Source organism: Bubalus bubalis, chromosome 4, assembly GCF_019923935.1.
Source record: "Bubalus bubalis isolate 160015118507 breed Murrah chromosome 4, NDDB_SH_1, whole genome shotgun sequence".
NCBI classification, from domain to species: Eukaryota; Metazoa; Chordata; class Mammalia; order Artiodactyla; family Bovidae; genus Bubalus; species Bubalus bubalis.
In genome coordinates, this window is record NC_059160.1 from 49,083,611 (window position 1) to 49,110,004 (window position 26,394).

At 43.5% G+C, this 26,394-nt stretch overlaps 1 protein-coding gene across 3 annotated transcripts in view; it reads left to right on the forward strand.

Moving 5' to 3' along the window:
- The first annotated feature begins 635 nt into the window (after positions 1-635).
- The window catches only part of BPIFC (BPI fold containing family C), a 44,239-nt gene continuing 18,480 nt past the window's right edge, over positions 636-26,394 (forward strand). For 2 of the 3 annotated variants that reach the window (XM_045165383.1, XM_045165385.1), the window contains exons 1-8: positions 636-783; positions 8,274-8,403; positions 10,021-10,141; positions 18,380-18,508; positions 20,181-20,336; positions 20,464-20,527; positions 22,630-22,690; positions 25,393-25,484. In XM_045165383.1, the coding sequence (XP_045021318.1) occupies positions 8,274-8,403; positions 10,021-10,141; positions 18,380-18,508; positions 20,181-20,336; positions 20,464-20,527; positions 22,630-22,690; positions 25,393-25,484 (753 nt within the window). In that variant the 5' untranslated portion in view covers positions 636-783. Of the gene's footprint in view, positions 899-8,273; positions 8,404-10,020; positions 10,142-18,379; positions 18,509-20,180; positions 20,337-20,463; positions 20,528-22,629; positions 22,691-25,392; positions 25,485-26,394 lie in introns of all 3 variants that reach the window. The other variant, XM_045165384.1, reaches the window with a different exon arrangement.

Here is a 26,394-nt window from a genome sequence, read left to right on the forward strand (position 1 = left end):
ATGCTTCATGTAATCAGATTCCCGGCCATCTAAAGTGCAATGATTAAAACATGGGGAATGGGGTTTAGAGACTATAGATACCAAGTTCCAAAATAGTCGATAAACCCACCTAAACTGACTTTAGAGGCATGCTGGGAGTGAAAGTCATTAATAATCTGAAAAACAAGCCGATAGTTAGAGATACTTGCTGTGATCCTACCCTGAAAGATAATGATGGTAACTAGGTTGGCCTGGTTATCAAGCCTCATGCTCTCAGAATGAATCTGATCCACAGGAAGTCCAAAAGGTATCCTTGGCAGTAGTGGCAACATTCAGTACAGGCAGCCTGACCGAGGGAAACCAGCTTACTCTCCCAGAAAGGAAAAGTCTTCCTCTTCCAATTCAATACAACTTAACACCTTTTTTTAATACACTGGAATTCTGAAGCTTTCTGGTAAAGTAGCCATAATAATTTCTCAGGATGTGTGTGTGTGTGTGCGCACGTGCATGTATGTGTGTGTGTGTTTGTTAGGGAGATAATTATTGCATAGGTGGCATTGTCTGCTCATCTAGGTAGAGACTGAAGTGTTCATTCATGTCTTCATGTTGTTGGGTAACTGAAGTGAAGCAATTATGTATCACATTTTGAAAGAGTCTTTTTAAAAAGATTCACCACTAGATGATTCAGACTTAATTATCATCTTTGCAGCAGATGAGTTCAAGGCTCCAGTGGAGAACACATCGACTTCAAAGGCAGAGGGAACTGAAGGCGCTCCCTGGCTTTGGATACTTCCTCTTCTTGAGGTAAGAATCTTGAACCAAGATTGAACCAACTTGAAGCTTGAACCACCTTCAAGTCTCTGGCAGTGCACAGCGTCCCAACGGGAACTACCCACTTGCTGGAGATGACCCAGATCTGGTAGGACACCTTGAACAGCTGGCTGTCACACATCCTGAATTATTTTGGTCTGCCTAGCTTTTTTTATGCTTTATTTCTTTACGTCACTCAGCCCACCCAGAAAACTGTGAACAGCCCTAAGATAAAAATGAGAGTTGGTTTAGACTACATATTTTAGTTCTGCATCCTTCAAAAGTGGGGCTCAATAGTTTGGACTTCTACTTTTGCCTCCATTCCAGTGGGGAACCCAGCACAGTGGCAGGAAATTCTAACTTGTCTCTCAACTGGTGTGGTTAAGACTAAGGAACTTCAGTGATCTCTGTGCTTTGGGATCAGGTCTTAAACCACAACAGTGACCTGGATCCTGCTGAGCAAGCAGCCTTCCCATCGACCTGAATTTTGTAACTCTTACGTGTTAAGTATGGAGTTTGGGGGGACGGGGGGTGGGGAGACTTGGGGTAAATTTTCAAGGCCCTTGTTATTAGAGATCTTGGTATAAAATCAAATATGTGGGCTGAATCCCTTGAAATATTCTTCAAGTCTGCCTATATTCCATACCTGTTGATTTAAACTTCTTACCAATTTTATTATCTGTCTTAACCATTAGGTTGGAATATTCTTATAGACTAGGCTTCTTTAAACCAATTGAACTTAATTTCTCAAACTTTGCCTTTATTTTAAAGGCTACACATTTCATTCACTCAACACACCTTTTAATTTTTCCAGAGTCTGCCAAAGCTCTCCTTCAGGAGCAGTAATGGTACACTGATATTTCTCAGGACTTTCCTAAGTCGTATGTGAGTTTTCTTATTTCTAGTCATCAGAATGGCTCAGGCAAAAGCCATTTAATTTAGAAGTATTATTCTGTCTGGATATTGGTATGGAAATGTAATGCCTTTTGAGGTTTTGAGTATTGGAAAGAAGAATTCCTCAGAAGCAACAAAACACGTAACTTGCTAGCAGGTTTTTAAATCATCCTGATCCCTTCTTTTAACAGGCAACTCACCCTGTCCTTACTTGTCAGCCAAATTACCTAACCTTTTAGGAGTCATCTCCTTGTTTGACAAGGTTCCGTTCCTCCCCTGCCCATAAATTATCATCCTAACCAAACAATTCAACTGAAAGCTACATACAATCTATTCCTTTATAGCCCAGTAATTTTACTCACTCATAAAATTTCGAGAAGAAAAATATGTGTTTTCTATATGCAGCTTTGAGTTCCTAAATCTCCATCAAAGTAGACCACTTCAGAAACTTCCTTGAACCGAGAAGTGAAAACAGGTTTTTTGGCTGCTGGAAGGAAATTTAAAACTCCATTTGTGCCCAAGAAAATACAAATGGATTTGCACTTTGATACTTGAACATTTCTAGACACTTAATGAATCTTTCCACATAAAAGATGGCATCAAGCAACTCCTATTTAAAATTCCCAGATAAAAATGAAAAGTGTAGTACTGTCAAGTCATTAAATGAAAAAAAAAAATCATAAACACTAGAATTAGGAGCCAGAAGAACAGGTTTGATTCCCAAGAGTCTGACTTACTCTGGGATCTTGGACAGGTCATTTGAACTCTCTAAGCCTCTGTATCCACATGTCTAAAAATGGCAGAAATATACTAGTGTTGTGAGTTTTGTGAATGGTGAAGAAATATAAATTTATCATTTTAATTGCTCTTCCATTCACAAGTAATATCTCTGCTTTGGTTTATTGTGGTTTTTCACTGTAGAAATGAAGAACCATTTATATGATAGTTTGGTTTTCTCATTGTTTTCAACCTTTTCTAGAACTTTCCTTAGCTAACAAGAATCTTGTAAGCCAGTTGGTTAATAAGTTAGCAAATATTTATTGAGATCCTACTATATACCAGGCAGAGATAATTTCTACCTTACTTTGCATACATCTAATGGGTATAGACTTTTCGGTCTAACATTCATTTCTTTCCGCTATTATGAAATCTTTTCCTCATTTAAAAAAATCCCTCTCTGAGAGGGGATATATGTATACCTAAGGCTGATTCATGTTGATGTTTGGCAAAAAACAACAAAATTTTGTGAAGCAATTATCATCCTTCAATTAAAAAATAAATTAATTTTAAAAATCCCTCTCTTATAATAACCTATAATGGAAAATAACCATATACATATATGCTCATGCTCAGTTCCTAAGTCATATCTGACTCTTTGTGACCCCATGGACTATAGTCTGCCAGGCTCCTCTGTCCATGGGATTTTCCTGGCAAGAATACTGGAGTGGGTAGTCATGCCCTCCTCCAGAGGATCTTCCCGACCCAGAGTTCGAACCTGCATCTCCTGCATTAGCACCGCACACACATGTATATATGTGTGTGCATCTGTGTGTGTGTGTGTCTCTGTATGATATATATATCATATATATATACACACATATATACAGTACATGGGGTTACAAAAAGTTGGACACAATTGAAGTGGCTGAGCAAACATATACATATATATATACATATATATGCACATACATATATATATAACTGAGTTGCTTTGCATACAATATTATAAATCAATTATACTTCAATTAAAAAAACTCTCTTATGCCTGCCTAGCCATGACTCATCCATTTACAATTCTTTGCCTACAGTGATATCAACATGACTACACATCAGTTTGGCCTCATCCTTTGTTAAAATGTGGAACTACTTCTATACCAGTTGGTAAATAGCCACTAATCTAAGCCCCAGGGATGTTCCTCTTACTCCCATTGTCCTATCCATCTCTACCTATCCCTCTCTCAAGGACCCCTGGACCACTCCCAGGATAGCTAAAGGATCAAGGAAGGCCTAGGATAGATGGCATGCTATGCATGTTCAGTCGCTCAGTAGTGTCCAGCTGGACCTAACTCCTGCATCCACCCTGAGTATAAGATGCTGTTGATATCATCCTGTCTCCCAGAACATGGAGAGCATCACACTCATTTATCCCACTCCTCATATTTCCCCCAACCCTCAGATCACTCATTGCTTGACCAGAGACCCTCTTCTCCTACCGGAATTCCTTCTCCTCGGCTCTTGCTCTCACTCCTGTGTGCTTTCCTTAGTGTTGTCTTCACCCTAATCTTCCTCAAGCTGCACCCCGGCCCTGCCCCCTGCACTGTCCAGTTTCTTTGTGTAGCTTGTCCTTTACTACCAAGACCAAGTCCATACAGCTGAGACACCACACTGTGACCCCATAGACGGCAGCCCACCAGGTTCCCCCATCCCTGGGATTCTCCAGGCAAGAACACTGGAGTGGGTTGCCATTTCCTTCTCCAATGCATGAAAGTGAAAAGTGAAAGGGAAGTCGCTCAGTCGTGTCCGACTCTTCACGACCCTATGGACTGCAGCCTACCAGGCTCCTCCGTCCATGGGATTTCCTAGACAGGAGTACTGGAGTAGGGTGCCATTGCCTTCTCTGGGCATAAGGTCATAGCAGTTTTAAAACATTGAAATACCTCAGTATCTATTAGCAAACAGTCACTGCTCTGGGTCCCCACCCCACCCCCAGTATACCCACAGTGGCTACTCCTCCAAGACTTCCTCTGTCCCACCCATGATCCAGGACCTAATCTCCCCAGTCCTGCTCTAGAACTGTGGCCACCATCTGTTCTAATGGATGAATATGCTCTGCTAGTGTGTAAATGCTTTAACCACCTCTGCAAAGAGCTATAATAAAATGTAGAGTGAAATAAATCCTATTCCTTTTAGTTGTGTGTGGCTAGAGGTATCCATCTTCACTGTTGTATAATATTCCACTATGTGCATTCTGCTGGGAACGTCTATGTTGTGTTCAACTCTCTGCTGGGCTCGCTTTGCTCTTTTGGACATTTTGGCATCTGGCTCACATGGGCAGGGGGTTGTCTTGAGTGTGTTCCTAGAAGAATAAGGTATGTTATATTCAAGGGAAAAATAAAGGCTATTTCTTTGTTTATGATTCATTGATTCCCTCTATCAGTACTTATCAGTCACTCACTGCATCCAATACACTGAGGGATTCAGGCTCTGAAACCTCCAAGCCAGACAAGGCCTTTGGCCTCACAGCACTTATATTCTGGTAGAGGAGACAGACAATAAGTAAGAAAAGGAAATACAGGCACATGAACAAATATATATTTTGACTGAGGGTTCAGAAGGCAATGAGATTAGCTTAGGGAAGTCATAAATGGCTTCAGAAGGAAGACTGTGTCTACAGTGAACCTTAAGGATGCACAGACTTTCTGTAGGCTAAGTGAAGGGCAACAGCCTAAGTGCGGGTATTAATCAGGAAGCATGGGGTGAGTTTGGGGCTTCCTCAGTGGCTCAATGGTAAAGAATCCACCTGCTATGAAGGAGACGCAGGTTAGATCCCTGGGTTGGGGAGATCCCCTGGAGAAGGAAACAGCAACCCAGTCCAGTGTTCTTGCCTGGAGAATCCCATGGACAGAGGAGCCTGGTGGGCTACAGTCCATGGGGTCACAAAGAGTCGGACGTGACTTAGTGACTAAACAACAACAATAGTGGGGTGAGTTTGGGGACTTCTCTGGACAAGGGATATACAGATCCGCTGACAAATGTAAGCAGGTTGACTGAACCAGCCTCTTCTCATACCTGAAAGTGGATTTATGCAATACAGGACAAATCAAGACTCTACTTCTCGATCTTGTGGCCCTCTAGCAAAATGCCCCCTATGAGTATTCACCAGTCTGAGCATAAGCCCATTGCATGAGTGGGGAAGCTTGTGCACTGGACAGAATGCCAGCCCCAGGGGCGAGAGGAGCAGCCCTTTCTCTGCCACCAAGCTGGATACACTAGTGTGGGGTTTTCCTGGAACATTCTCTGCTGGTCCCACAGAGGCTGGTATATCTCCAGAGGGCACCCTTTCTCATTTCACACAAAAGCCCAACATAAGCCAGCAGTAGCCCTACTCGGACACTCCCTCCCCTGGTCAGACTGCTGTGCTCCTTTCAGATAAATTCTCTGGAACTCCCCTTTGTCTACTTCGTTGCATTCCCATTTCTATGGTCTTACCCAAGGGCACACACAAATGTTTGTTTTCTTTGTTGTTGTTCAGTCACCAAGTCATGTCCGACTCTTTGCAACCCCTTGAACTATAGCCCACCAGGCTTCTCTGTCCATGGAATTCTCCAGGCAAGAATACTGGAGTGGATTGCCATTCCCTTCTCCAGAGGATCTTCCCAACCCAAGTCTTGAACCCTGGTCTCCTCCATCACAGACAGATTCTTTACCACTTGAGCTATAGGGAAGTCCTTTGTTTATCTTGGCCAAGCACAGAGATACTCTCTCTCTCTGTCTCACATACACACACACACACACACACCTCTTACAGTGACCTTCCCCTTCATCTGGACTGCTCCTGAATCCCAGCCCCTCTGGGGTCCTTCCATGCCCCAACTGGCCTGACTCCTCCCTCTGTCTAAATACACAGCTCCTACAACTCCCTCTTCCCTGACCACTCCCTCAAGTGCTCCCCTGACTAGTTTCACGCTTGTGTGTTAACTCCGTGGGTATCGTGTGAATACAGGAATGACAGGTCCCCCAGCTTGTAAACTCCCAGAACTAGAAACAAGGCCTGTAAATGTATTACCAACTCTACTGTCATTAGAAGAAACCTGTATCACTGATGTTGTTGCTACCTCTGCTTCATTCATCAAGAAAATGGAGTGATATTAATTCATCGAATCCATTAATTCAGTAAGTGTACATTGAACATTTGGTCTATGTCAAGCACTAGCAAGATAACAGTGAATAAGATGCCGTCCTTCTCCTTGGAGAAGATGTTTAGTAAGTGTTTTCATGTGTCTTCTATGTGCCAGGTATTGTACTAGGCTCTGGAATCATAGTAGTAAAACAGACAAGACAATCACAATGCAGGACTGTACATATGAAAATCAAGGACTGTTCCGAGTACTGTGGGACCTCCAAAGGCATGCCTGGCCCACTTCATAGCCTCAAAGAAGAGACAAGCCATTCATTCATTCAATCAATATTTGCCTACTGGATGCCAGTCACTGTTCAAGGTGCTGAAGTGATGCAGTCCTTCTCCGTGAAGCCTTAAAATTCTAGTAGGAGAGATAGAAAATAAACAAGTAACTAGAAACCATGCTAGGTGATGACTAGTGCTTTGGAGAAAAATGCAGCAAGGGAAGCATGGGGAATATCGAGGTCATGGGGGAGTGTGTTTTGTTTAGACAGGTTAGGAAAGGCTTCACTGAGATATCACTTGAAATACCTGAAGAAAGTAAAAGGCCCAGCCACGTGGTTTCCAGACGCTGTCTCTGCCAGGCAGAGGGAACAAGTATAAAGACCTGAGATCCAGGCTGCTTAGAGTGATCAAGGAAGATCAAGTCAGCCAGTGGGGCTGGGTCCAGATGGGCCAGGTATGTCTATGAAGGAAAGTCAAGGAGGAAGTAGAGGTTTGAGCAGGGCAGGGCCTTGCAGTTGGTAAAAGGGCTTTGGATTTTATGCTGAGTAAGATGAGGAACCACTGGAGGGCTTTAACAGGACGGGGGCAGAAGTGATAAGACCTGACTTGAGAAGTTTTACCAGAAGAAGAACACTTGAGAAGTTTTCCCAGAAGGAACTGTGCAGCTGGCCCTGGAGGATGAGTTCACCGGACAGATATGGGCATGCGACGCAAAAATAGAGAGACAGAAAGAGATGTACGTGCATGTATGTTTATATTGGGAGGGTTAAAGACAAAGCCCTCAACTGTGAGAGAACTGACAAACTGAAGGACAGTAAATAGCTCAGTGTGGACAGCTCAGAGCTCTACCCCCACTTAGGAGAGGAGGGTCAGGAGCATGGGAGAAGTCTGGAGCCAGTTATGAAAGGCCTTGATTGCCATGCTAAGAGCTAAAACCTGTTTGTCCTGTGGGCAAAGGAGAGTCAACAAGGATCTTAAAGCAGATAAGTGGTTGTCTCACATCCACTGAGGCCACCTTTCCAAACTCCTGACTCATTTGTTCTAGAGCTCAAAAATTCCTCCATCCCACTTCCATATCCAAAGCATATCCTTCCCAAGACATATCCAAGGTGTTACATTTATTGTAAGACTCTTGTATTGCATTGCATTATATCTTACTGTGTTACAATTATCTGTATGTTTATGTCTGATTTACCCACTATTCTGTGGAAAGCAAAGGTCAGAGGCCACACATGGGTCATCTCTACATCTTCAGCACCTGGAACACATTCTGGTGTGTTCAATAAATGATCACTGGATGGATGGTTAGATGGATGGATGGATGAATGGATGGATGGATGGATGGATGGAGTAAGTGAGTCAGTTCTGGAAGTAAGCAATGAAAATAAGAAAACCTAGAAATGCTAGGTTGGATTGGGCAATGAGAAAGCATAATAAAGGAACTCTAAATGTTGGCTAATTGCAGATGTGTACAAAGATGGCCCAAGTCCAAGTCCTCTGGGGATGTTTCCTCCTGTGGAATCTCTACATCTCATCTGCTCAGGCCATTTACCCTGGAATCAAGGCGAGGGCTACTCAGCGGGCCCTGGACTATGGTGAGTTGGATGCTTTCAGAAGCCAGGCTGTACTCACCTCCCAAGTGGAGTCTTTGACCCAAATCCAGAAGCTCATATTGGGGCATCTCATGACTGAGACAAGCTCGGCAGTGGTCTGATCCAGAGATGTTAAGAAGGCTGAGGGGAAAGTGTTGCTTGAAAAATAATCCTCTTGACAACAGGCATATCTAAATACAGCCACAGACTCGTATTCCACCCACCACCTCTCTTTCCCCTGCACATGCATACACAGTGAACATCTTGGGCGTATATAGCACTTGAACAGAATCTTGGAATAGCAAATTCCCAATGAAGATTACCTACTTTATTTTCACATGTGTCAACAGAAACCTCCACAGTTGCTAACATCCCCATGTTATAGATGAGGAAAGTGAAGGACAGGGAGATTTTGTAACTTGGAGAGTCACACAAGCTAGTGAGCCAAAGTGTTGAGATTCAAACCCAAGCTGTCTGTGAGTGTTTTGGATTCCATCTTTCTATCCTTTACCTCTGTCTTTATATCTCCATATTACTATGCTATACACAGTATTATAGAGGATAAATCTGCTCTTCTTAATTTCAACAAGAATAGGAAAGTGGAAATGAGCTTAAGCTAAAAGGAAAGGAGTGAAAACAAAGCTTCCTCCTTGAGAAGGTTAAAATGAAAAGATCATTCTTCGTTATTGTGTGAATTACTTTTCTCAAGCGTTCTGATGGGCAGGAGGGCTCTATTTCCCCTCAAGCTCAGAGAAGCGTGTTCTGTGGTGCTATTATATAAAGATGGGCTTATTTCAGAATTAAACAAAATCAGTGGTTACTCAATTCTGGGGGGTGCTGGTATCCTTTGAGAATAAGATGAAAATGTGAACCCTCTCCCCTGAAAAATTAGATGGACACACACACACACATACCTCACAATATTTTATTAGAATTTTAGGGGGTTGAAGAGTTCCTAATAGTCCAAGGATCCCAGATCCAAAATTCCTGAATTTAAAGAATCTGGGAGAGAAAGAGGACAGTGTAATATAATTTTATGGAACTAGCCGTCAGGCACAAACTCTGGAGTCAAATTGCCCAGATTTGACTATGGTCTCCCCCAGTTCGTAGCTGTGTGACTTAGGCAAGAATTAACCTCTTTGAGGCTCAGTTTCTTCATCTGCAAAACAAGATAATAATGATACTTTACATTTTTCCTAACACTGTCCTGTGTTAACATATTCTAATGCTGTTAGCTCTGGGGTCTCGGACAATTTCAGTAGCCTCTCTGAGGACTAGTGTTTTCTTCTACAAAGTGGGGACAGTAACATCCACCTTGTAAGAATCTTGTTTTCTTAGTATCTAGGAGCATGATTTTACTTAATAAATTTCACTTATGTATTTAATGATATTATGCCATCATCATCTTTTTTTATCAATAAACATTTTCTGGGGCTTCCCTGGCAATCCAGTGGTTAAGGCTCTGTACTTCAGATGCAGAGGACTTAGGTTTGATCCCTAGTTGGGGAACTAAGATCTCACATGCCACATGGCATGACCAAAAAAACCAAATAAACAGTTTAAAAAGTCAAATTAAAAATTTTAATTAAAAAATAATCATTTTCTTTGGTTGCTTCACAGCTGTTCAAGCTGGAATGGAGATGATTGAACAAATGGCCAAGGAAAGAAAGCTCCCAGATTTAAAAGGTTCTGAGTCTCTTGAATTTCTGAAAATCGATTATGTGAACTACAATTTTACCAAGTAAGTAAAAGAGAAGAGCATTTTTAGCAGTGAAATTAATCTTTAAAATCTCAGGGTTGTGGCTATGCCACCAGGAGTCCTGGTCTAACACCAGGACAGAGGAGAAGTTAACCAACCTTTGGTGACAGGCTTATCAGATGACTCACCCAAGCGAGAGGGGTCATGGAGTTGACCGAGCGTGTGGTATTTGGGTCAGAACACGTGGGGCCAAGTCACATCTCTGCTGCATGCTCGTCGTGTACCCCTGACACATCTGCTCGGAGTCTCAATGTCCTCTCCTCATCCCTAAAATGAGAATTGTAACTGAATGTAGATGCCAGCTGCGGCCACCTTGTCCCCAGGATTCTAAACGAAATTCTTGTTCGTTCCATTGCTTACCCCCATAAACCTGGATGCAGGGTTCAATCTCAGTTTCATAATCTACTCTCATCAGGTCTTATCTTACTTTAGTAAAGTTTAGTCAAGCCATCAGAGGTCATAGGAATGGGTTACAAGGCACATGGCCTTCTGCCCTCTTGCTCTCTAGACCTCCCCTCCTTCTCTGGAGCAATGTAAGTTTCTTCTCCTGACTTCATGTGTAGCAGTTCCACCCACTCCTGAGTACCAAAGGATCTTCCTAAATGCTTTTCCAAGTAATTTTCTCTCCAATAAACTGCTTTTCCTAAGAAGAATTCTGAATTTGGCAAAACTAATACCATTATGTAAAATTTAAAAATAAAATAAAATTTAATTTAATAAAAAAAAAAAAGAATTCTGGTGGCAGGTACAATCTTTTCTACCACATTACAGCAATTAAATCAAATGTCAAAATCAGTAAACAGTAAAAGTCAGATGTTATAACAGATGTGAAGATACTTCATAGAATCTGAAGCTGCTGAACATGGATTAGTTTGATAGACTTAATGATAGTGTAAGACCATCAATGTAAGAACAACAGAATTGCCACATTGATCCAGATCTTTGTTTCACCCAGCATAGAGTTTTGAGGTTATACTGTTACCCTCCCTCTTACACTGAGGGGCCCCCAACTGGGTCCTTCTCTTGCCCAGTGCTGCTCATGTCAGCTGAGACCAGGTTCAACAAAGAAGAGCAGAAATTTTATTCATCAATCAAAGAATGGAGGAGGAGAGCCTGCACTCTGAAGACACATTCTCCCCATGGGAGGAAAATGAGGGACTCTTAAGGGGTAGGTAGGAGGCAGGTGCAACATCAGAAACTGGGGGAAAGGGCAGAGATTTTCAGGAATAGTGCTGCTCGCACAGTGCCTTGCACCCAGCACTATTTGTGCCTAGCGAGGTACAAGTCCACCTGCTGTGGGCAGAGATCTTAACATGGCAATGAGGCAGAGGCAACTTTCGGACACATCTAGATTTCCTTGACACAGACGCTGCTCTTGCACTTAGGCTGCAACCAGTTCAAGGCATTGACTGGCAAGTTTCTTTTGAGGTATAACTGATAATCTTTAACAATCATCAGGTGTTTTGGAAAGAGACTAGAAATAGTTTAAAGCAGAAATCTTTCAGTTCCCTGGTGTGTCTATGTGTGATAGCATGAATTAGGAGTAAGGTTTGGCTGTATATAACAGAAATTGAAAGCGACTTAGATGAACTAGGGGTTCATTTTTGTCTCACAAATAATAAGCTCTAATGAAGCAGTGGAAGAATCCTGTTGAAGCCCCACAGTTTCATTGGAATACAACTGTCTTTTATTTTTCTCCTCCGCCATCCTTAACTCTGCCTCTGGCCTCAGTGGCCTCATGGTCTGATGTGGCAGATGCTCTACAGTTAGTCCTTCAGTGGCAACCCACTCCAGTATTCTTGCCTGGAGAATCCCATGGACAGAGAAGCTTGGCCAGCTACAGTCCATGGGGTCGCAAGAGTTAGACACTACCTAGGGACTAAACCACCACCACAGCACCACAGCCATCCAACAAGGGTTTGTTGGGCACCTACAGTGTACTAAGGCTTTGTTCTAGGCATAGGATATACTGCAGAGAATGACACAGATATGCGTAGTGTTCAGTGAGAGAGATGAGCATTAAATACATATTTACAAAATTAATGATTTAATTACACTGATGATAATGCCACAGCAGAAAAATCCAGGGTGATTCCCATAATATAAACTGAAATTAAACATAAGGAGAAACAGGTATTCTCATGCATTGCTAGTGGGAGCAGATAAACTGGGACATTAATTTCAGATCTGGCTGTCCAAACAGGAGCTGCTGGCCTCATTTGACTATTGAGCCCTTGAGATATGACTGCTACAACTGAGAACTGTATCTTTTAATTTTTTCAGCTGAAAAGTTTATCAACTCTAAATACAGTCAAGTATTTTTGATGAAGGGCTTCCCTGGTGGCTCAAACAGTAAAGAATCCACTTGCAATGCATGAGGCCCAGGTCCGATTCCTGGGTCAGGAAGATCCCCTGGAGAAGGGAATGGCAACCCACTCCAGTATTCTTGCCTGGAGAATTCCATGGACGGAGGAGCCTGGTGGGCTTCAGTCCACGGGGTTGCAAAGAGTTGGACACGACTTAGCGACTAAACAACAACAAAAAATTTTTGATGAAAATTCAGTATCTAGATTGAAGTATATCATGAATATAAAGCATGTCATATTTTGAAGGCTTATTTTCTAAAAAGGAAAATAAGGTATCTCATATATTGGTTACATGTTGAAATGATAATATTTCCCTTTTTAATACTACTGCTGCTGCTGCTGCTAAGTCGCTTCAGTCGTGTCTGACTCTGTGCGACCCCAGAGATGTCAGCCCACCAGGCTTCCCTGTCCCTGGGATTCTCCAGGCAAGAACACTGGAGTGGGTTGCCATTTCCTTCTCCAATGCATCAAAGTGAAAAGTGAAAGGGAAGTCGTTCAGTCGTGTCCGACTCTTCGCAACCCCATGGACTGCAGCCTACCAGGCTCCTCCGTCCATGGGATTTTCCAGGCAAGAGTACTGGAGTGGGGTGCCATTGCCTTTAGATAATGTCAAACGACATATATGGCTCACATTGTATTTCTATCAGGCAGTGCTGTTTTAGGAGATGATTTGCAAGCATATTTTTAGGTGTGCTCTTTGACCCAACAATTCCACGTCTCCTCTCTAGAGAAGCATATACACAAACAGCATGAATGAGGATGTTTACTGTGGCATTGTCTATAATACAGAGACACGCAAATATCCTAGATGTCCAAACACAAAACAATGATTTTTTTTTAATCCACAGCTTGGATTACTCTGTAGCAATTACAAAGAATGAGTTAGACCTATATGTATCAAAATGAAAATATTTCCAAGATACTACAGTCTCTACCATTGTCTTCCCACAGTGATACTCAGGACATTTGACAGAGAATATAGGAAAAGATGCCAAAAAGAGGAAGTAGTGAATAATCATTTCTTTTCAACTGTCACATTTTAAAACTTTCCCTAATCTTAGTTCATAACAATGCTTTCTCCTGTGCAACAGTTATATACAGATGATCTTATTAGTCTTCCCAACCTTCCCATGAGACACTCTTCTTTTAAGTGATTGACTGGAAGAGTTTAGTCTTTGCTAAAGCCATACAGCTAGCAGAAAACTTGGCTCCAAGCTGAGTGTCCTTTGCATGATACCTGTAGTGCTATAGCTTAGTGGTTAAGAGGCCTCATGACAGATGGAGGCTTCCAGGTCTGGTTCTACCACTTATATATGACTTCAGCCAAGTTTCTCATCTTTTCATCACTGAATGGCAGATTACAAAATCATCAGTGGCCTCCTAGGATTATGGAGAGGGTGAAGATGAGCTAATGCATGTAAAGTGCTTACTCCAGTACCTAAGCAGATAGCAATTGCTCAATCAATGGTCATAATCATAACTTATCGTAAGGCACATGGCCATCGAACTATGTCTGTTGCATGCCACCTCAGTTCGGTTCAGTTCAGTCGCTCAGTCGTGTCCGACTCTTTGTGACCCCATGAATCACAGCACACCAGGCCTCCCTGTCCATCACCAACTCCCAGAGTTCACTCAAATTCATGTCCATTGAGTCAGTAATGCCATCCAGCTATCTCATCCTCTGTCGTCCCCTTCTCCTCCTGCTCCCAATCCCTCCCAGCATCAGGGTCTTTTCCAATGAGTCAACTCTTCACATGATGTGGCCAAAGTACTGGAGTTTCAGCTTTAGCATCAGTCCTTCCAATGAACACCCAGGACTGATCTCCTTTAGGATGGACTGGTTGCACCTCCTTGCAGTCCGAGGGACTCTCAAGAGTCTTCTCCAACACTACAGTTTAAAAGCATCAATTCTTCAGCACTCAGCTTTCTTCACAGTCCAACTCTCATGTCCACACATGACCACTGGAAAAACTATACCCATGACTAGATGGACCTTTGTTGGCAAAGTAATGTCTCTGCTTTTCAATACGCTATCTAGGTTGGTCATAACTTTCCTTCCAAGGAGTAAGCGTTTTTTAATTTCATGGCTGCAATCACCATCTGCAGTGATTTTGGAGCCCAGAAAAATAAAGTCTGATGCTGTTTCCCCTGTTTCCCCATCTATTTCCCATGAAGTGATGGGACCAGATGCCGTGATCTTAGTTTTCTGAATATTGAGCTTTAAGCCAACTTTTTCACTCTCCTCTTTCACTTTCATCAAGAGGCTTTTGAGTTCCTCTTCACTTTCTGCCATAAGGGTGGTGTCATCTGCATATCTGAGGTTATTGATATTTCTCCCAGCAATTTTGATTCCAGCTTGTGCTTCTTCCAGCCCAGCGTTTCTCTAATGTACTCTGCATAGAAGTTAAATAAGCAGGGTGACAATATACAGCCTTGACATACTCCTTTTCCTATTTGGAACCAGTCTATTTTTCCATGTCCAGTTCTAACTGTTGCTTCCTGACCTGCATATAGGTTTCTCAAGAGGCAGGTCAGGTGGTCTGGTATTCCCATCTCTTGAAGAATTTCCCACAGTTTTTTGTGATCCACACAGTCAAAGGCTTTGGCATAGTCAATAAAGCAGAAATAGATGTTTTCCTGGAACTCTCTTGCTTTTTCGATGATCCAGTGAATGTTGGCAATTTGATCTCCAGTTCCTCTGCCTTTTCTAAAACCACCTTGAACATCTGGAAGTTCACAGTTCACATATTGCTGAAGCCTGGCTTGGAGAATTTTGAGCATTACCTTACTAGCATGTGAGATGAGTGCAATTGTGTGGTAGTTTGAGCATTCTTTGGCATTGCCTTTCTTTGGGATTGGAATGAAAACTGACCCTTTTCCAGTCCTGTGGCCACTGCTGAGTTTTCCAAATTTGCTGGCATATTGAGTGCAGCACTTCCATAGCATCATGTTTCAGGATTCGAAATAGCTCAACTGGAATTCCATCACCTCCACTAGCTTTGTTCATAGTGATGCTTTCTAAGGCCCACTTGACTTCACATTCCAGGATGTCTGGCTCTAGGTCAGTGATCACACCATCATGATTATCTTGATCGTGAAGATCTTTTTTATACAGTTCTTCTGTGTATTCTTACCACCTCTTCTTGATATCTTCTGTTTCTGTTAGGTCCATACCATTTCTGTCCTTTATCGAGCCCATCTTTGCATGAAATGTTCCCTTGGTATCTCTAACTTTCTTGAAGAGATCTCTAGTCTTTCCCATTCTGTAGTTTTCCTCTGTTTCTTTGCATTGATCTCTGAAGAAGGCTTTCTTATCTCTCCTTGCTAGTCTTTGGAACTCTGCATTCAGATGCTTATATCTTTCCTTTTCTCTTTCCTTTGCTTTTTGCTTCTCTTCTTTTCACAGCTTGGTTTTTTGCATTTCTTTTCCATGGGGATGGTCTTGATCCCTGTCTCCTGTACAATGTCACAAACCTCCATCCATAGTTCATCAGGCACTCTGTCTATCAGATCTAGTCCCTTAAATCTATTTCTCACTTCCACTGTATATAATCATAAGGGATTTGGTTTAGGTCATACCTGAATGGTCTAGTGGTTTTCCCCACTTTCTTCAGTTTAAGTCTGAATTTGGCAATAAGGAGTTCATGATCTGAGCCACAGTCAGCTCCCGGTCTTGTTTTTGCTGACTGTATAGAGCTTCTCCATCTTTGGCTGCAAAGATTATAATCAATCTGATTTCAGTGTTAACCATCTGGTGATGTCCATGTGTAGAGTCTTCTCTTGTGTTGTTGGAAAAGGGTGTTTGCTATGACCAGTGCATTCTCTTGGCAAAACTCTATTAGCCTTTGCCCTGCTTCATTCCATACTCCAAGGCCAAATTTGCCTGTTACTCCGGTTTCTTGACTTCCTACTTTTGCATTCCAGTCCCCTATAATGAAAAGGACATCTTTTTTGGATGTTAGTTCTAAAAGGTCTTGTAGGTCTTCATAGAACCATTCAACTTCAGCTTCTTCAGCATTACTGGTTGGGGCATAGGCTTGGATTACCATGATATTGAATGGTTTGCCTTGGAAATGAACAGAGATCATTCTATCATTTTTGAGATTGCATCCAAGTACTGCATTTCGGACTCTTTTGTTGATCATAATGGCTACTCCATTTCTTCTGAGGGATTCCTGCCCGCAGTAGTAGATATAATGGTCATCTGAGTTAAATTCACCCATTCCAGTCCATTTTAGTTCACTGATTCCTAGAATGTCGATGTTCACTCTTGCCATCTCCTGTTTGACCACTTCCAATTTGCCTTGATTCATGGACCTGACATTCCAGGTTCCTATGCAATATTGCTCTTTACAGCATCGGACCTTGCTTCTATCACCAGTCACATCACAGCTGGGTATTCTTTTTGCTTTAGCTCCATCCCTTGATTCTTTCTGGAGTTATTTCTCCACTGATCTCCAGTAGCATACTGGGCACCTACTGACCTGGGGAGTTCCTCTTTCAGTATCCTATCATTTTGCCTTTTCATACTGTTCATGGGGTTCTCAAGGCAAGAAAACTGAAGTGGTTTGCCATTCCCTTCTCCAGTGAACCACATTCTGTCAGACCTCTCTACCATGACCCGCCCATCTTGGGTGGCCCCATACAGCATGGCTTAGTTTCATTGAGTTAGACAAGGCTGTGGTCCATGTGATCAGATTGGCTAGTTTTCTGTGATTATGGTTTCAGTGTGTCTGCCCTCTGATGCCCTCTGGCAACATCTACTGTCTTACTTGGGTTTCTCTTACCTTGGGCGTGGGGTATCTCTTCACGGCTGCTCCAGCAAAGCACAGCCACTGCTCCTTACCTTGGATGAGGGGCATCTCCTCATGGCCGCCCCTCCTGACCTTGAACTCGGAGTAGCTCCTCTCAGCCCTCCTCGCCCACGCAGCCACCGCTCCTTCGAGGTGGGGTTGCTCCTCTCAGCCGCCGCCCCTGACCTCAGACATGGGGTAGCTCCTCTAGGCCGCTCCTGTGCTGTTGCAGCGTGGCACACCTACTGCCTCTAATTACCTGTGTGACCAGTGACCACTCAGAGAATCCTTAGGAGGAGTTCATGCTCTAAAGTAAGTTTCTCAACTAGGGAAAATACTGTCCACATAAGAGGGCATTTGGAAGGAAGGCAGGCTGTTTACTGTCCTGATGATTGTGAGGGAGGGGGAACTATTGGCATTTAGTTGGTACATATGCCAAATATCCTGCCAACAGTCCTCTATAAAAAATAATTGTCCCATCCAAAATATGAATGTTCCCCCCATTGAGAAATACTGAAACAGCTCAGGGGAAAGATCCTGATGGCAATATTCTGTCTTTAGAGAAACTAAAGAAGGAGACTGATTACTTGAAAATTTGCTTCTAAACCTGCTCATTTTTCCCCTCCACTAGATACAAGGGGCTTCCTGCCGAGGGTCTGAAGGGAATTAGGAAGCAGTGCCCTGAGGCTGCAGGGCAGACCTGAGGGTCCTTCCTCTACCTTCAAGCAAGCCTTAGTCACTCAGTCGTGTCTGACTCTTTGTGACCCCATAGACTGTAGCCCACCAGGCTCCTCAGTCCATGGGATTGTCCAGGCAAAAGTACTGGAGTGGGTTGCCAGTCACTTCTCCAGGGGAATCTTCCAGACCCAGGGATTGAACTGGGGTCTCCTGCATTGCAAGTGGATTCTTTACCATCTGAGCCACCAGGAAAGCCCCCTTCCTCCATAGGAATTCACAGTTGCCTGTTCCTCTCAGGAGTTCTACAACTGCATTTTGGGTTTTGCCTTACTAAAATATGTGCTACAGGAGTTGCACTAATTCTTCTGTTTCTTGTTTTATAGCATAAAAATCAATGCCTTTTCATTTCCAAATACTTCACTCGCCTTTGTTCCTGGTGTCGGAATCAGGGCTCTGACCAACCATGGAACTACCAACATCAGCACAGACTGGGAAGTCAAGTCTCCACTTTTGTGAGTATTCCACTGAAAAGTCTGCTGCTATTTTGGGGGGAAATGTAGAAAAAAATCAAAACTGTACATGTTTGCCAATGTATTTGACATTAGGGTTCTTTCCCTCAGTCGCTAACTGTCGGGGGAGCGTGTAATTTCCTCAGTTCTGTCTCGCCACAGCAAAAAATGAAGTGATGGATGGACCAGTGTTACAGCTTGGTTACAGCTCAGTTTAAATGGCAGAGCCATGTTACAGCTCAGTTTTATTTGGCAAGCAAAGGAAAATACATCCTCAAGGTGTGAGGGTGGGACAACCCAAAAGAAGCAAAGAGGAGAGAAGAGAGAGGCTCAATTTTGGCTCCTCTTTTCATGTTTTTTCTCCTCCCCCTGAGCCGGCCCTATGTAAATTGGGCTAGCCAGGAGGGCTGTATGTTTCACTTGATGTTTTCACTCTGGTCCTCAGACCTTATTCTGTTCTGTTTTTGCAGGCTTTTTCCTTTCTTTGTCTTTTAATCACCACTATTTTGGACTCCTTTTTCCTAGTCTAACTACCTAACATTAACCATCTTTCTCAGGTGCATTCTTCAGGGAGAGATTTAAAACAGAATATCTTTTCTGGGGACAAGGGAGAGGGGCCTGAAAAGCATCAGTGGCAGAGCCGCTGATCAATGTGCCATATAAGATTTCCTAAGAGCTAGAAGTCCCTGATTGTTAGAGGCATTGACATGAACTTAACATTTCAGAGTCCCAGTGAATCGCCATCTGACCTTGAGCTAGTCTTTGAACATGCTTCCCTAACTGTAAGGACAACTGCTTAGAAATAAGCCTTCCTACCTCATGAGGAAGTTGGAGGAGGGTAGTCAGCTTGAGCCCAATCCTCCCTCTACCAAAAGGCCTTTGCACTCTTCTGTAGAAAGAAAGGATCAAGTTCAAGGTGCACTTACAAACTGCCTACTATGTGCAAGTCACTATCCTGACTGTAATGTTTAGGTCTGCCTTGGTTGATGCCCCAGGATAACACATTCATTCACTCATTTGGTCATTCAACATCCGTTTATTGAGTGCCTACTGCATCCATTTACAAATGGTACTGAATACCACTCATCTCCCTCTCAAGAACTCTAGTCTTATAGACAGTAGAAAAATAACATTTTCCCTCATAAGAAGCAGAGATCCATGTATTATTCATTTCCTTGCTGACTTATCAACCATAGATTGAGTGCTTATTCTGTGTCAAGCCACAAGGTAAATCCTGGGGCCTGGAGATGAACAACATCAAGGAGTTCACATACGACATCTAAGTGTCGCCTTCCCATCTAGATGCCCCTCCTAAATAAGCTGTGGCCACTTTACCCCTATGTTCTCCCTCCAAACAAGCTTCATGTAAGAATTGTGGTTAACATTAAAACATGCCCAACCACGATGGGGGCCAGAGCACTCAGGATGAAATACCTACAAGGCGCCTAGAGCTGTCACCATTCACACATTTGTTACTTCATTTGTTCAGTAAATATCCATTCAGCTCCACTCCTATCTGCTGTTAAGTACCAGGAATCCAGAAGTGATGAGGTTCCTGCCCTCCTGGGGCTTACAGCCTATGGGTAAGCCCTCCTATGGGTGTAGATTCAGAGGAACAAGATCCATCTCCACCCCTGCCCAGGCTTGGGTAACCTTGCACTTTTTCTCCCAATAGCCAAGACACAGGAGCAGCTGACCTGTTTCTCTCTGGGGTCTATTTCACTGGTATAGTTGTCCTGTCCCGAAATGACTTTGGTCACCCGATCCTGAAGCTCCAAGACTGCTATGCTCAAGTGAGCCATGCCGCCGTCTCATTTTCTGGAGAGCTCAGGTGAGCAAGGGCACCCTGGTGGGCAGTGGCCAGGCTGTGGCTGGATTCTCAGGCGGCTTCTAGGGGTGGCAATTAACTGGCAGATATGATTCTGTATAAGCCTTAAAAAAAATTTTTTTTTTCCTAGTGTCCTATATAACTCCTTTGCTGAGCCCATGGAGAAACCCATTTTAAAGAAATTAAATGAAATGGTAAGTCCTTAAAGATTATCCAGCCACAGTGACATGCTGTCAGCAGCAGTTTTACCATGCTTCGATGAACTCTAAGTCAATAAACCTTGCTTGAGCACCAGCTGTGTGCTAAGCACTTCCCAAGGCACTTTCACAACATTACCCTTTGCAGCTTAATAGTTTCTCAAGTGCCTGCTATGTGCCAAATACTATGGTTAGTGCTAGAGATAGAGATACATAAAACAGCACTCCTTCCCTCAAATCCTCACCTCAGGGTGGGCAAACAATCAGAAAGATTTGGTTTATTGTGTGCCTACTGCATGCCCAGCACTAGGCTAGAGTCTGTTGGGGATATGAAAAAGGAATACACTCCTCTGTTTAGGGAAAACTCAGTTCAGACTTGGGAAACGAACTGAATAAGTATTTGAATCTTGTACATACCTATGTTGTCCTTAGATTGAACTGAAGGGGTTCAGAGAAATAGAAAAATTAAATAGACCCTGGAAGTATCCTGGGAGATACTTTTGGAAGGTGCAGGACTTGAACTTGGCCTTGAATTACAGATAGGATTTGAATAGGTAAGGAATGGGAGAAAAGAATGGATATTTCCAGCCAAGTGAAATAGTATAAGTTAAGGTGACTTCCTGATTCCAGAAGTCAGCATTTGGAGAAGGGAAAGATGGAACTGGTGGTGAGGCCTCTTTCTAATCCTGACAGTATCTTCCCTGAACACTTCACATGTTTCTGGAGAGACAAGGAGAGGGATGAGGAGGACAGGGGAAAGAAAGGAGATTCATCTCTGGAAAAGAGGGGCAAGGATGGTGTCTGGCTGTCTCCATCCTCCTTGTGTTGAATTCAATGCTCAGAAGGCAGGAGGTGCATAATGAACGTTGATGAGGAAATCAACACACAGAAACATTAAGCAGCTTGTTCAACAAGGTTGCCCGGCTGGCCCAAGGATGCTGAAGCTTTCCTATCTTTCTCCATCCTGACCTGAAATTTGCTGAGTGCCAGCGAATGTGCATATTAAAGAGTGGCTGGGAAAGAGTGCTGTCACCTTAAGAGACCCCACCCTTGCTCATCCGTCGTTCAAAACAAGTCATGGTCCTTTGGCCTCCAACAAAAAGCCGATAGTTAAGCTTGCCTGGAGTTTATATATGACATAGAGCTCATAGATGCTTTGCTTCTAGGGTTCCCTTTGTGTCACTGGAAAAGGACAGGAGTGCTCCGACCACAGTGGTCTAGCCATGTCAGACCAGATTTCAAATCCTGCTGATCTACTTGATCACCTTCTCTAAACTTCAGTTTTCCCATCTGTAAATAAAGGACAGTAGTGCCTGCCCCTCAGGACTGTAGTGAAGACGGAATGAGGTTAACAATCGCTAACATTCATTGAATGCTTATGACATAGCAGATGCAATTATCATCCACCTGTTGCAGATGAGGGGAGTGAGGCAAAAGAGTACAAGGAACTTGCCAAGACATCCAACGCCAGGCAGTCAGGCTCCTGAGCCTCTGCTCGTAACCCCCACACTGAGTGTTCAGCACATGCCTAGCACATGGCACCCACCTTGGTACTTTTCCTCCTTCCTACAGATGTGCTTGGGAGTGATTCAAGATTGCTTTTCTGATTCCAAAAGGGGTTCTGATCTAAGTAGATGTTTGATCAAATGAGCTCTCAAAGCAGCCCAGCGAGGAAGTCAAGTCCCTGCTCTAACTTCCTGGGGCAGGGCCTGGCATGCTGACAGTAGAGGTGAGAGGCAGGGGCATCCCTGCCATCAGGAGAGGCTCAGCAGGTTCCCCAGGTGTCATAGCACATGGACTGGGCACACGTCCTGTCGTGCCACAGGAAGGAAAGCCAAGAGCTCGTCTTTGATGGGGCAAGCTGGGTGTAGTCCCAGTTGCTCTGGAGATGAGCCAGCATTCAGTGGCACACCACCCACTCATTAGGAACTTGAGGCCCATGGACATCAATTAATTTAAGGGAAACATTTAAGGGAAAGTCCAAAGGGAGAAGGTCTTCTCACTGAAAGGCCTTTGTGGGCACGGTCTAGGCCATGAAACAGAAATGTCCAGTACAATGTGATAACCTGCATTTTTTTTTTTTTTCCTTTTACGGCCAGCTCTGTCCCATTATCACAGGTGAGGTGGAGGCACTGAATGCCAATCTCAGCATGCTGGAGGGTGAGTCCTAGAGCCGTCTTTTCCAGGTGCTTCTTCTCCCACCCCGCACTCAGGTGCTCTCCAGGTGGGCTTTGCTCCAGCTCTCCGGTCTGCTTTCCCCTCTGCAAACTAGTGCCACTGCAGGGAGGGGCATGCAGGGACTGGCCTGAGTGTGTAGGGCCTGCTCTTTTCTGCTGGTTAGCTAGCTTCACTGCAGGAGGAGATGGCTTCAGGAGACAAGATGCAAGGCAGAGGATTAAACTCTCGTGAGCTTGAATCCCAGCTCTGGTACTAAATCCATCCTCTTCAGAATGATGGATGCTCATCCTGATCAGTTACCCCTGGTTCTAATCCCTTTGGTGGTTCCTATAGCTGCCTTCAGGATCAAGTCCAAATCCCTTAACATGGACTACAAGACCTGCCTGTCATGGTCCGGCTCCTCCTCACCTCTCTGAACTTCATCTTCCACCTCTAGCTGCTCCAGCCATCAAACTGCTTCTCCTGCCTCACACCCTTGCCTCCCACCCTGCTGTCCTCTCTGCCTAGAAACGCCTTCTCTCCTCTTCATCCATTTATTCACTTAAGAGATATTTACTGAGTACCTGTCTCTCTGCCAGCACTGTGCTAAGCACAACCCCTTCTGCTTCCTGTCTCTCAGCCATTCCTTGTCCTATTCCCTCCTCTTTATCTTTTAAGGCTCAGCTCAGGCATAGTTCCAGTTCCTCAATGCTCACATGATACTTTGGGTGTTTCTATCTCTTTGCACTCCATCCACTCATCCCCCAATGATGTGCTGAGCCCCTGGAATAGGCTGGGTGCTATTCTTGGTGCTGGAGATGCAGCAGTAAACCTAGGAGACAGAAATACCTGCCCTCTTGGGGCTAGTGAGAGGAGACAGCCAGCCAGCAAGATAATTAGTAACATCTACAGTATCATTGCAATAAATGGTAAGAAGAAAACTAAAGCAGGGAAGGAACTGGCTGGCAGTGGGGTGGGGGTGGGGGTGGGGGTTGTTTAAAATAGCCTGGCCGGGAAAGACACCCCTGAACAAGTGCCATTAAAGTAAGGACCTGAATGAAGTAGGGAGCTGCTGCTGCTGCTGCTGCTAAGTCGCTTCAGTCATGTCCGACTCTGTGCGACCCCTGAGACGGCAGCCCACCAGGCTCCCCCGTCCCTGGGATTCTCCAGGCAAGAACACTGGAGTGGGTTGCCATTGCCTTCTCTAATGTATGAAAGTGAAAAGTGAAAGTGAAGTCGCTCAGTCATGTCCGACTCGTAGCGACCCCATGGACTGCAGTCTACCAGGCTCCTCCATCCATGGGATTTTCCAGGCAAGAGTACTGGAGTGGGATGCCATTGCCTTCTCCGAAGTAGGGAGCAGCTGCTCCTAAATCTGGATGAAGGACTTTCCAGTCAGAGGAAAACTCAAGCTCAAAGGCCCCTGTGGGAACATGCTGAGTGCCTTGGAGGAACTGTTAGGAGACCATACTGGAAACAGAAGGAACGAGGGGGAAGTATCAGGAAACAAGGTCAAAGAGGGGAAAGCAGATGGTTAGAGCTTCAGAGCTCTATAGGTCACCACGAAGGCTGGCTCTTAGTATGAGATGAGAAGTTGTTGGAGAGTCCTAGTCGCACCTTGCATGTCCTGACTTATATTTTAAGGAGATCACTCTGGCTTCTATTAATTATAGGACAGGGTCAAAGGTGGAGGCAGGGAGACCACTTAAGAGATTGCCACAGTGACCCATATGAGCAAGGAAGGGAGGGGCCTGGATGAAGTGAGGAAGATGGTGAGAGGCGTTCAGGTTCCAGATGTACCTGGAGGGTAGAGACAGTGGTACTTGCTGACACATTGAATGTGGATCATGAAAAGAATCAGGGATGGATGACCCCGGGGTTTATGTTGAGCATCTGAAAAACTGGAAGAAATGGATTTATTGATACCAAGGTGGGGAAGACTATAAGACTCAGTTTGTAGCCAGACCATCCAGAGCTCAGCTATAGATCTGCTCTTATTACATTGTGTTAATTTCCTGTTCCACCTTGAGTTCCTTTAGAGGAGGAACTTTGACTCTTCTCTGTGTCCCTAACACCAAGCACAGTGCCTAACTCATAGTAGTTTAATAAACAAGGGATGAAAGGAGATGGTGTCTGGACAGATGGATTGATGAGTGGATGCAGATAGATGAATAAAAAATAATAGATTGGCGAGGTAGGGAAAGAGTAAGAAGATGTAGAAAAGATGAGGAAAGAACCAGTGGAAGACTCCCATGTCCTAGCTTGCTGTGGGCAAATTTCTTCACTTCTGGGAGCATGTATAAAAGGATATGGATGAAAATTTGGTATACCAATGGACATGAATTTGAGCAAACTCCAGGAGATGGTGAAGGACAGGGAAGCCTGGGGTGCTGCAATCCATGGGTTCGCAAAGGGTCAAGACACAGCTTAGTGACTAAACAACAGCCAAAATTTTATTGATGTTTCTCTCAGGGCAATGTGACAAATGAAAGTTTTTACTTTCTTCTTTTGATTTATCTACTTTCCTGAGTTTTGAAAAGTGAGCAAGTGTTACTTAAGAAATAGGGTGATTAAAAAAAAAATAGGGTGATAGTTAATTTTTGTTTTAAATAACAGAGGATTCAGAATTATATTGTTCTGGAAAAACATTAATTATGTGTTATACTATACCTTTATGAATGTAAATTTTCTTTTTTGTTTTTTAGTTTTAAGAAAGATTGACAACTATACTCTGCTGGATTATTCCCTAATCAGTTCCCCAGAAATTACTGAGAATTACTTTGACCTGAATTTGAAGGTAATTTTGTCATCATCAGAGTTCTGATTTTGGCCATTAACAGCCAATATTCGAGGAACAAACATTATGTGCAGAAGGAAATATAACTACGTTCTCTTCCGATAATTTAATTTTCTTTCAAGGAATTCTCTCATGTTTATGTTCCTTTAAAAGACTCTTGAACACTTGATTGGTAAATGATTGTTTGGATTACATAACATATGTCTGCCTTCTTCAAGAAAAGTATCATGTTGTCTTTACCTCTGGGAGTAAGGTTTGAGGCTAAGAGGCAGCAAGTAAGATAGTCTGCATTTATTAGAACTCAACAGATCCATATATTATAAATATTGATACTTCTATTTATTCCTAACTTTCAGGTTAGTGAATTTAACTGAGGGCTGCTGATCTTGGTCAGGGCCATTAGCACATGATAATGGTGTTTGCTGATTCTAGAAAAGTGATTAACTGTGGTTACATTTAGTTTGCTCCAAAGTTAATATCATTGTTTTTTTAAATGCATACAGACTTATGTTTCAAGGACTCAGAGTCATTCAAATCAGTTAAATGTTACACGAGACACCATTTTGTAATAACAACCTATAGCTAATGAGGTCAGCATTTAAAATGTCACAAAAACGCTTTAAGCCACGTAGCGTCCTGGGTCCTTTTGTGTCTATGATGCCCCAGATGCTCAGAAGTCATGGGTTTTGTAGATCAGAGGTTTGACATCTTTAATTTTCTACATGGCACTTTGGGAACTATCCAGAGCTGTCCCCTCCAGATACAGGCACTTGCCTTCCTTTCTCTGAGAAGAGGACCAACAAGGACGCTCTCACCAGATTACACCCCAGGGTGGACAAGACACGCTCAGATATGCTCAAGAAGTCATCAAAGCATTGAAACATAGTCCGTAGTCAAGGAGTCAGAGGAC